The 12,683-nt window shown below is 40.0% G+C and overlaps 1 protein-coding gene across 1 annotated transcript in view; it reads right to left on the minus strand.

The window, feature by feature from the left end:
- Nucleotides 1-12,683, minus strand: part of fhip1aa (FHF complex subunit HOOK interacting protein 1Aa) — a 29,647-nt gene that overhangs the window by 12,639 nt on the left and 4,325 nt on the right. Inside the window, exons 2-3 of the mRNA XM_041036128.1 lie at nucleotides 6,049-6,109; nucleotides 3,605-3,828 (exon numbers count right to left, since the gene is read on the minus strand). Of these exons, the coding sequence (XP_040892062.1) occupies nucleotides 3,605-3,709 (105 nt within the window). The 5' untranslated portion in view covers nucleotides 3,710-3,828; nucleotides 6,049-6,109. The remainder of the gene's footprint in view (nucleotides 1-3,604; nucleotides 3,829-6,048; nucleotides 6,110-12,683) is intronic.

Below are 12,683 nucleotides of genomic sequence, written 5' to 3' on the forward strand. Positions count from 1 at the left end.
CTTACTGGACATATGGATTGAGGACTCAGGCTGCCTGCTCGCATAATGCTGACACTATCAAGGTCAGCTGCACACAAGGCTGTGGTTTACTAAACCATGATGCATATAGAGTGCTCATATTACTTCCAGAGGAGCTGCTAGTAAGCGTGGATGTTTACTATAGTTCAGTATAGGTCTGACAGTGCTGACAGGTCAGTTGATAGTCTGTATGATTAATCAGAATATGGGTCACGTAGGAAATGTCAGTGGGCTTCAGCTTTGACCAAGCGCTAGGCTCAGGCTGGATAAACATCAAAAGGTCCAGGCTTTGATTTTTTTTTTCCCAGGACAAGCTCTACAAAAGGCACCCAGGTGAATAATGAGTGTTGACACAACAGTAGGTTGACTTATGGTTGGTCAGATAGTAAATGTGACTGAAGACCGATGATGCCAAATTGAAGGCAGAACCACATTGCCAACTCCATACTATCTTTGTGCTGCACAGATGTAACACACTTCAGTAACTTTATATTGGATTGTTTCATATTTAATTATCATGCTCCACTACCAGCAGGATATGTATGAGTGTGGAAACTGAAAGAGCAGAAACTTTTCAAACTTTTTCAACATAAATGCTTCACGATACTAAACAGAACCACATTCATAAAACTGACAGATTTATTGGGGGTCACGTGGCATTAACCATGAATGGAATGAGTCAGTAGCTCTGAAGAGCCACACTCACAAGCAACAAACTGCCCATACTACACTGTCTGTAGTTAAAGATTTTTGGCAGCCACAGCAACGGGTAGATCACTTTGCATGTCACAACAAACACCATGAGCCCTGTGAGGCCTGGAGAGCTGCAGATAAGACACAGTAAATGAACATAAACCTAATCTTTCAACTCTCAATCAGGCAGAGCTTCTTACAGAGGGACGAGGCCAATATTACTTACAAAATGTTACTCGGATTTCAAGGTTTTCCGAACTGAAACCAAAGTCAAGAGGACTCTTATCAGGCAACAGATTAACTAAGCATGGAAATAAGACTCTGCAGGAGTGGAATTGTGTTGCCAGTTTGCCTAAAGCAAAAAAAAAAAAAAAAAGGCTCTAATCTGGAACAGGGAGTTCTCATTTTTTTCTGTTCACAGTCAGAAGCTAGGACTAGTCAGTCTCTTGTATTTTTGATTACAACAACTTCTGTCCTAATTTAAAGGAAAAAGTAAAACCAAGCTACAGCTAGTGACAAACTTGCCAAATGAATAAAACACCATATGTATATTTTGTTTAGCATTATCTGGATTTTGGTTGTAGTGAACACTGTTTTTTACTTTGTTATCATGGTTAAAGAAAAACCGAAACAATAAACCTTGGTTACAAAATGACGGTGAATCTGAATGAAAGTGAATGTGAATCTGTGAAAATATCACATAACAGGACTTTATGCATGTGTGATTTGGCTACACAGTGGTTGTCAGTTTGTAATGAAAACAATAAGCTTGCTTACAGCACAGTATTTCCACATCAATCATCCATCACCCCTCAAACAATATGCATCTCAATCCAGCAATTCACCAATGGCAAAAAAAAGTCACAGTGAATAATTAGCCTGGAAGCTCACCCACAAAACAAAGACATAAGAAGAAGTTTCTGAACAACTGAAGTGAAAACTGATAACAGAAGACGTTGTTAAAGATTCCCTCCAGACGTGTTTTAATAGCGTACATATAACAGGAGACACTTGAATTGCCTTATGTCTCACTATGATCTCCATAACAAAACATCACGTATGCTCACAGTGCTAGTAGTTTGTTATCAGGCATTTCTTACACAAGTTATAAAAAACAATAACAACATCAATGCAATTTTACCTCATCAATATGCAAATGTATGCAGCAAGACATATCTAAATCTAATCAGATCTTCTACTCAGTATGGATTACCTGCGGCGTAAGCTGTAAGAATTATCGTGTTCACAAGAAAAATCTGTTTCCTCCTAATTTATTTGATTAGCTCATTAATTAACAAAGATTTTTTAATACTATCATGTTTGGGTGTGCATGCTACATATCTGTTAATTTGAATATGTTAGCTTAGTGTTAAGGAGTTACAGGAGTTTCTGGGAAATCAGAGTTTCCTCATTAATCTGCAAATTTATGAGTAAACATGCTCCTTAATCTAACTGGAGCATCTACTCTGTATGGACTATTTGTGGTGTAAGTATGAAATTTTTATTTATTTTTATTTTATTAATTTTTCTTGAGTTATTGTGTTCACTAGATTGTCTCTACAGATTCACAGATCCGACATACCATGAACCAACATAAAAAATCTCTGCTTGGAATAATAACTTGTGTCCAAAGCTTTCCCCACAAAAAGAGTTCAGCTACCTTGTGAAAACTCTTAACATTATATCTGTTTCTTCATCCTTGTAGCAAAATCCAGAATCTATAAAATGCAAATATTCAAGATGTCTCCTCCTTTACTAAAAAGTTGATACACAGGGTATGTGCACAGGGGCCTTCAAATTTCAGCATTCCACAACAAGAGCTTATAGTAAAGCCTATGCATGTGCATTAAACCTCGCAGCTTCCGACCAAATAACACAGCTAATCCCTACAAGCCTGTTCAGTACTGAAGTTCATATAAACACAAAGTGGAATTCTGCTTAATTTAGCTGTGAACACCACAGAGCCTGCTCACTGACAAGAGGGTCAGACCCCACACTGACAGCCACTAATGTTGACATAAAAGCAGCTGACAGTTACTAGCACACGTTTCTATCCCCTCAATGTCTGGCCAGTGTCACACTTGTGTCAGTGAGTGTTACGTTTGTTCATCTCAGTGTGGGAGGAGTAGGATAAGCAGGCTGCCAGGTCCCACAGGGGTGAACAGGGACACATGCTGCTGTAAAGAGCCAAAAGCCTGAGACAGTCGGTTCCACACTGCCAAGATTCCACTGGCCGTGACCGCACTGCAGTGTGTTGGGACTGGAGTTAGCTAGTCAGTTTCTAATGTCAGGATATGTAGGAGAAGTTCAACAGAATGTGAACAACTTTGCACTCACTGCATTTACTGATGCAGATTTATTGTAACCTGGATATGTTTTAAAGCCCATTGTTCCCAAACTGGGGGTTTGAAGAGGGTGAAAGATAAATAAAAGGGTAACTAGATGACTAACTGGGTAGAAAAGAAGAAACTGGAACACAAAATCATGTTGTGCTTTTTTTTGCTCTTTTCTTGTGAAATACTGGATAATTATACCATATTAGTCCTCTAATAGTTACTCAAAAAGGAAATATGCTTATTCATTTTTCTTGCCGATAAACTGGAAGATTGATAAGATCTGTGCATCAAGTATGGAACTGGAGCCAAGAGGCAATTAGCTTAGTTTAGCATTCTCTCCAAAGTTCAAAAAGAAGTTCTCTAATTAACATGTTGTGTCTCGTGTGCTTAATCTGCAACTAAAAATAAATCTAAAAACGATGATTTGTGGTTTACTTGGAGATACATGCTGTAACTCTTCCCGAAGAGGAAGAGCTGCACAAGAAAATGAAATTGAACACAGTTCCGGAAACTATTTCTTTAAGACATGGGAGCCTTGATTTAGTGCTGCGGTTTACCTGAGCCCAGTGGTTCTTGAAAACAATCATGCAGGTCTCTGGATCCACCCCTTTCAAGACCAGAGACTGCCCGTCTCGGTTTCCATTGGCAACCATGGAGGCCATCACGGTGACCAGATCATACGTGAGTTAAATCATGTCATAGGCAGGAGGAGGAGGAGGACATTCCTGACTGTTTGCTGGGTGCAACCATAACCACAGGAGGAGGGATAATCACAGAGGACCTGTGGAGCCAGCAAAAAAAAAAAATACATAAGCAGATATCATCGTACACAGAACCATAAAAAGTTGCTTCATAAAACAGCAACACAGATGCAATGTTATGACTGCTGATAGCAGAGCATTGCACTCCCTCTCTGCCTCTGCATGGCTAGACAGCAGCTATGACAGGCATGCAGGAAAGAGAACAATAACAGGCAAAGTCAGATGACTCAGTTGAGGGGAGAAAGAGACACATCTTGCTTGACTTTGGCTCAGAGGAGTTGCCTGCCGCACTCTGAACTTCGGACTGAGCTGTCAAATTACTTTTGGAATACCTCAGACGCCCACAGAACATTGCTGCAGGCCCCCTGACATCACTCTCATTGCAGAAACATTTTTTGACATCAGAAGGCGAACGGCAACTGGGTGTGAACATCCCTCGCTGGATGGAGGAGATTGCTAGTTTTGTATATCAGACATGATTTTGATATGTGCTGGTTTAATTTCTGGATGAAACACATTAACATTTTCAACATCTTTAGGCAAGTAAGTCTGTCTGCAGTGCTCACATTGCTGGTTTTGATGAAAAACCTATACATTATTTTAGCTGAAAATAGCATGTGGGCAGCTTGGGAGATCAGTTCCAACACTCACATCGGAACCATGGAAATTTGGAAGATGCCCATTTTTTCCCCAGAAAGGAACTAATTTGTTGTTTCCCTTGGAGACGACATTACTGGCAAGTCTGACTCTGTTATAGCAAGACAAGTTTTCTTTGACAAATCTGGGAAGAGAAGGAGTGTAGTGCTTTTTAGACAGATAATATGAGATGATGTGGAACTTAAAAACAACATCTAGAATGATCCGGTTCTCTGCTATAGTATGTTTCCAGGTACTGGGCTGCAATTCAGGAGGGAGGATGTTAGGATGTGACTTATCTCCACATGCTTCCTCTGCTTCCAGACAGTGAATATTTATAAATATTATTACAGTTTGAAAGGATATCACAAGTATCTTAAAACAACAGTCACATTCACCATAATCTATCAATAATCACTCAACAAGAGCATTTAACAAGAATAACAGTCCACAGCCATGCTAGCAGCTCTGTTGGACTGTGCTTCGGCACAACAGTGCTTTGAACTACAGGTCATTGTGTTAATGGGATGTAAAATAAAAATTCTAAAACTCTATGTACTTAATGCTAATGCTAAATGCTAAAAATGCAAATACCAGCATGCTAACATGCTAAGTGTGACAATACTATGTTGATATTTAGCAGGTAGGTTTACCATTTTAGTTTAGCAGATATTTGGCCATAAGACAAAGTAGTCAAGTCAAGTCAATTTTATCTGTTTACCCCAACATCCCCAATCCAAAATCTACCTCAAGGGGCTTTACAATCTGTACAGCGTACATCGTACATTAACACCTTAATGGGGAAAAAAACCTCAAGAAAATTGTCACGCTGAGGGGAACATGACTGTGTCCCAAATTTTCACTAAAAACCACAAATGTCAACTTCATCTTGGCACAAGATGGTAAGTCAGGAGATCACCAAAGTCATAGGAGCCATCCTCTGGGAACCATAAATCTCTGTAAAAAAAATTTAATGGCAATCTATTCCGTACTTGAGATATTTTGCAAAAAAGTCAGGATTCAGTTAAGTCAGGACACTTCAGCCTCTGGAGACAATGAATGCCTGTACTAAACTTCATGACAATCCATGGTTGTTGAGAAATTTCAGTCTGGACCAAAGTGGTGGTCAGAGCCATCCCCAGAGCCATGCTGCTAGCATGGCTAAAAACAAACTTCCCAGCAGTCCCATATAGAGTTAAACAATTGCATGACAAGTCTGTCTGTCCTACTCTAACACAGCGTCAAGACAAATTTAAACACTCACACTACACAATACAGGACGACATGAACTCTGTCACCACAGGGGATCAACTGTAAAACACACAGCAGCTGCACACCGCAATACCAAGTTAAACGCTTCTAGGTCCTGCCCCTAAAACTGCTTCCCAACCAATCACAGCTCAGCTCCTTCTTTTGAATTAACTTTGCCCCAGTACCACACAAATATCCCCACCAACCACAGAGTTTAGGCATAACAAGGCACACAGTCAAACTTTCACCATCTGCTTTCACTTAGAGGAGAGTACCGGCTGGTTGGATCCATGAGGAGGAATGTAAAAGTGTGGAGTGTGTCAAACTGTGTGTGCGTCTGCGGGGTTTCTTACCTTTGCTGAACCATCTTTAACAGGGACTGGTTGCTAAGCAGAAGAAGACTTCATTCTTGTCCTGTTGTCACAAAAGACAAAAAAAGGAGATATGAATGTCTGAATGTGGAGAAAGGGGCAGGAAGTGAGTGTCCGTGTGAGAGGCGAGGCATGGTGGGAAGTGACTGGACATGAGTAAGCTGCTTCGAACACCACTTGGATGGAGATCGAGAGGAGGAGGGTGCGAGGGAGGCAGGGAGGGAGGAGAGAGAGCAGTAGGGGGAAGGAGTAAAAAGGAAAAACAGGGTGAGAGAAAGTCTACACAAGAGGAGGAGCAAGAAAAAAAGACAGCAACAGTTTTCACATGAATAAAAAGTAAAGAATAAACCAATCATATGTGACATGTTAATATTTCTGTAGTAACTCAACCACAATATCACATCCTCATGATGCCTCCCTTATGGGAGAATAACACTATTGTCCCGTCCAATTAGTGCTGTGATGCCATTGGCGTCCTTCTCAGCTGTGAGAGGCCCATTCCTCACCAACATCACAACTGCTCTCTCCAGCATTAAAACAGAGCAATTGTGGGAATCATGTCACGTGACGTGGCAGCCTCAAAACTCTCAGAACTTAGCAGCTAATTGCACGTACGATATTATGCACTGACCACAGAAACAACAGTTTGACCGGTGTGCTCTATTCTGCTGTTGGTGTTTTGGCCTGCAACAATACAAAAATGTGGGTTTCTTGGAAAACACACATCCTTTCATAAAAGCATGATGTCGTGTAAACAGAGAGAGTGAGAGGGAGACAGATGGAGAGAGATGATGTGTGTGGGTGAGAGTGCTAGAGAGGAGTCATCAAACACTCATTTTGTTTTTCAGGCTGGTTTTGTGCCTCTCCATGAACTCACACATGCAATCTTTCCCCTACCAGCACAACACAGAAGCCACCCATGGAGTCGTACACTGCAAGAATTACATTTGGCAGACACCTTTTCTAAAGCTTCTTAATTTTTGTTTTTTACGCACATAGATTTGGAATATTTTGAGTCCAATGTCTTCTTCAAGGCAAAACAGCAAAAGCGACAGCAGAATTTCAGGACTTGAAGAAACAACCCTGTGATTAACGAACAACCTGCTCTACCGACTGAGATACAGCTGCTCCAAAGCTTGAATTAATTTTTCTATTTAAAGTCTGACAGCAGGTTTTAAAACTGGTTGCCAAGCTGGCGAACAAGCATCAGCTGTTGATTGCTAAAGCTGACAGAACATTTGACATAATTTAACCATTTATGACTGGAGTGATAATGGTCCTGTGTGATCATACCTCCTATGCCAGCAGTGAAAGACTTATGAAGTATGGTTAATCATTTTACATAATACAAATTTCATAAGCTGCTTTGTTTCCATCTCCCTCATAAAATGGATTTAACAAAAAGCTAGTGACTCAGCTTTACTTGTAGATCTGGACAGATTTTATTTAACCAAAATTGATTGAGACAGCCTAAATCCACAGAACTGTGGCAAGTTCTCAACGAGTCTTAGAACAATCTGCCTGTCAAGTATCTTGAAAGACTGAGTATAAGTGTACGGAAGAAACTTCCAGCTTTATATGGAGCCCCTGAAGTTTGGAAAGTTTTTTTTCTGCTGTTATTTTGTTTTGTTTATTTTTTCAATAGACTGCAAGATTAGCCTGATATAAGCAATGATTAGCCCCTCTCAGACAACAATACACTCGCAGCAAGTCCTCCCCCATTGCCCCATTTGGTACAGAATATTTCTGTCTTGAACAACCAGCCAATTAGGGTCAAAACTTGGATTTAACAACTCAAAACACCACAATTGAGACTGAGTACCAGCACAGTGTAATACTCTAAACAATCTAATCAGGCTCTAAAATATGTATATTTTCCAGAACAACAAAGAAAGACACTTGTTTTTGAAGGAAAAAAGTGCTTTCTCAGCTAATCTAGTAAAGGCCTATTAATGAAAGTCATGACCTACATTGCGCACTCATTTACAGTACCTGCTGTCATGTTGTCACAGAGGAAGAGCCAACAGTTACCCAGAAGACACTGCTCCACTTACCCAAAATAACCTGAAGCACAGTAGGTGCAGAAAGCAGAGCCAAAATATAGGTTGTTGAAAACACATCTTTTGTGTGTGTGAATCTGAGTTAATTCTGAAATAGTTTCTAGTAATTTGAAATTTTACATGAGAATTCAGTTTTGTGTGCACACATTTTGTTTGTTTACAGTCTCAAAGTGCAGGCAAAGCAGTCTCGTTGCTACTCAAGACTCAATGGATTCTCCTGATTTGATAATTTCCAATCATCCAATTATGGCAATTTGATAATTACACATATTTGTTGCCTCTTCATCTCCAAAGCCAGAGACAAGATCAACAGAGCATAGAAAAGCAGCCTGGGATTTCCCTCAGTGCAGTTAGTTGTGCCCATAGATACAGTATATGCTCTATTTCTTTCCTACATGAGAGGATGTTGGACATTACAAGTAGTGCTGCGCGATTAATCGCAATCGCAATCGCAATATCACGCTGTGCGATTACGTAACCGCATAAAAGACTGCGATTTGCGATTAAATGTAAACCAATGTGGAGTAATTGACGCCACATCCACACGCTGTGGGCAGCCGCAGGTGTGGTCACGTGACTACCCGGCTTTCAGCAAACAGTAGTGACTGACATGGAAGCTGAGGAGGAACACGATGGACGAGCTACGGAGCCCCTCTAGTGACATGGTCAAAAAAAAAAATTAAATTATGGCCACAAAGTAGCTATTACATGCGCAAGAAATAATAATTCGAGGCCACGTATTAGGTATAACGTGCGCACGAAATACTAATTTGTGGCCACGAAATAGGTATAATATGCGCGCAAGTAATACTATTAGTATCATTCCTGGACAACTGGGTAAACAAATCGAGCGCACCGTTTCTGCAACCTGCAATAATCTGCGCACGGGGCAGGTCGTAGTGACGGTGCGCTCGATTTGCTTACCCAGTTGTCCAGGAATTATATTAATAGTATTAGGCGACCCTGAACAGCAAGACGTGCAGTGTAAAACCTGCAAAGCTAAAGTCGCTACGTCCCGAGGTAATACGACCAATCTCTATCAACATTTGAGACAACACAGAGAAAAATTCGACGAGCGCATGCAAATAAAAGCCCAACCAAGTAACGTGAAAGATAAAACTGAAAACCGCCTGAAAGAACCACAACGTACAATCACGGATACATTTAGAAAATATTTATTTTTTAATATTTTAACTTTTGATATTAAGTTATTTGGAACAAACAGTCTATAATCTTCAGGTTTTGTATTTTTTTGTGTCTCATTATTGTATGTGTTGTCCTTGATATTCAAGCAAGTGGACTCATGACACCATTCATTTATAATATCGTAATCGCAATCGCAAATCGCAATATTGTCCACAATAATCGCAATCGCACATTTTCCTCAAATCGTGCAGCACTAATTACAAGGTCACGCTCTGGAGAAACACACAGTGCCAATGTTAATAAACATCTTTCTCACAATGAAGCAGTATCATTACAAACCAAGTCAGGGGGAAAGAAACTTGTTTCCAACAAGCCATGACAGAAACTGGCTATCTTATTTAACTGAAGAATAAGCTTTGATGTACTTATCATATTCCTCTGTACTGATCTTTTAAAATGTTCTTTCTCTTTCTGATTTATATGGTGGGACATGACTGAAGGTCTTACAAGCCAAGTGACCAGTCACACTAACAGTTATACACTCATTTGCCACTGTATTAGATACAACTATATCCAGTGCAGTCTAATTTAACATTACTGCAATAAATACTTCCATCATGAAGGTTGTAATGATCAGATTTTGTTTAATTTGTTTTAAATAGGTGCCGATTTGACTTCAGGTTTATGCTGGAGGTTGTAGTTGAATTGTATTGAAGTTTGTCCTTGTTGAAACTGACTGACATCCAAGCTCTCAAAGACATTTATTCCTGTGGGTTTTAGGTGATTGACCATCAACACAATGATTGCAGCACTCCTCTATGGGCCAACACTGTGCCTGCCACCCCTTTTAAGTCAATCCTCAACCAACCATCCAGTAGTTGGAGAGCTTCCTCCATCTGGTCTTCCTAAGGAACTGTCAGCTCAAGCATAACTACTAGTCTGAATGACTCTGACAGAAGAATGATGTCTGCTCTTAGTGTGGTCATTGAGATATATTCAGGGAACCTGAGCTGGACCTGGTCATGACGCCAGAGGTAACGTCTTTCTCCCAGGGCCCTGGTGTTCTGGTCCTGACGGGAAAACCTTTGATGGGCTTGGCAGGACATCATAGACTAATGTCAGGCGTTGGGGTTCTGTATGCCAAAGCTCCCCTCATGACTGAGTGAAATGCTTACATTAAAACAGAACTTTACTAAAAATCAAACCTGAACAACACTCCTTTTAGGTCCACTTTTCTCTGCACCAAATCCTGAGGGAAACATCAGGTTCTTTAGCTGCTGAATGCTCCACTGTGTTTGCCAGCTATTCACTAACTTTGTCTGTCTGCCATTTGTTGCTGGGTAAGTACTGCACTGTGTTTTTCTGAAAGATTTTTTGTCTGGAAACAACGCTGATGAACCAAACTGTAAAGTTATGGGCTGGAAAACTAAAACAATGACTTAAAAGAACCTGAAAAGCTCAACAGAGCTGAGAGGAACTGCAGAGTCCGATGAAGATTTGTCAACATGCAGTTTTCCTAGTGGTGTAGTATAAAGAGCAACAGGCTCTTGTCTCCTCATTCCCAAAGTAAACGTGATGACAAAATGCCAACTCTTATTTTTTAAGAGGAGCAAACATGGTCTAAAAATGCTCGCCTCTGGGAGTTCTGTCATTTTTTTTCTAATCTGGTTTCTGGCATTGTCAGCTTTCTAACATCCAAGAGTTTTTCATACACGCAGGTGTGGTCTGGACAAATAGCTCAGAGGCAAGACACACCCTTTACTCAGAATAAAGATCATCTTTCTTGCCGAACAAGAGTTTAGCAACAGGCACATCTGATCAACTCTGAGCATTAAAAAACACAATTCAGTACAGTTATTTTCAAAGGTGAGGCATTTTCGCTGCTAAAATAAACTTTCATTCAGAGTTTCATTTCTCCTGAACCAGCCTTACAGTCTGTTTCCCCCTCCTGAAGGTGACACTTGCAGAAGAGAAATTTACTGTGGCCAGGTGGCAGCCATGGTAACCCAGTGACAGACAGGCCCATTAAAGTGATAGCAGCAGCTGAGATATTTAGGGCTACAGGTGAAGCCACAGAAGAGCCAGATAGCGCCTGGTCTGACTATTTATAGCCTTCACCATCCTCATCCAATCAACAACACAGCAGGAAGGAAAAAGCCATTCATTTTCTTATCTATGTCTATTATTTCCTTCAGCCAGCGGGGCACTGACCACTGTGTTGGACCATTCATCTTTAGGAGGGACAGCTGATTAAAAAAGGGACATGACATAAATATTTAAAATGACTGGACAACCTCTGACTATCGTCTTTTTTTACTGCTCAATGTTTACTAGAAAAAATGTCACAAATAATAGAACGAATAAAGAAAGAATTATAATTAAAAGGAGTAATTCACCCAAATATTTTTTAAAAATAATTAATTGCTCACAAATCTGATTCTGACCATTGTCAATCTGTCTATTACTATCTGGAAGCATACTCTGACCAGAATCAGTGAGATATCATTTGGGTTATTCAGAATTTCTAAGCAATGAAAAAGCTGTAAGTGGGCATGTGAGGTTTTTGAGGAAGTGGATTCCTTGTCGGCATTTTAGTTTTAGTGGCACTATTTACTATTTTACAATATTACCTACTGCTTAGTTAAACCTGCAAAAAACAATTTTGGCCACTTGTCAGCAACGGAAAGCTAATAACAATTAGCTAATACTCCTACTTTAGAAGAATTCATAATAATTTAACCTAATAGTAAATAATTTAATAATGTTACATGGTAGTATAATACAGCAGAAGACATATCTATATATTGCTTGTCTTATTATCATACTTACATTAGTGTTTTGGACCCACTGACAGAAAAAATGGATGCATGATAAAAATGTAAGGACTTTTTCCAGAATTATTTTAGCTTGACTGACTGCTATTAAAATATCCCTTCACAGTCCATCATAGACCGTTTCTAAAGGACACAACACAAGCCCAACAGGTGGTGAATACTGATTGTAACTAGCTTATGAGATAAGACTGTGATTATGTAAGCACCTAGTGTTGCCCCATACTGCATGTCTAATAGGGTGTTGGCCGTTGTATTCAGCTGGAAACTGGTTTCAGAAACAGGCTATCCCTTCCATATTGCTCAGTGAGCACGAAAAGAGATTCATTGACATGTCCAAACACACACACACAGGTGCTTTAGTTTAGCTGGGAGGGAAGAAGAGGAGGAGAAAGTAATAGAAAAGGTCAATAAGCACAGCAGTACCATGCTTGAAAGGCAAAATACATCTTTTAAATACAGAGCTCTATATAAAGTAGATACAGGTCAAACAGAGAAGACAAGAGTCCTTATGTCCCATTGTAAAGATCAAAGTCATGTGGCCAACTTCACATGCTGCAGCTCTTTTGGAAGAGAATTC

The sequence above is a fragment of the Toxotes jaculatrix genome, chromosome 4, assembly GCF_017976425.1.
Source record: "Toxotes jaculatrix isolate fToxJac2 chromosome 4, fToxJac2.pri, whole genome shotgun sequence".
Lineage (NCBI taxonomy): Eukaryota > Metazoa > Chordata > Actinopteri > Toxotidae > Toxotes > Toxotes jaculatrix.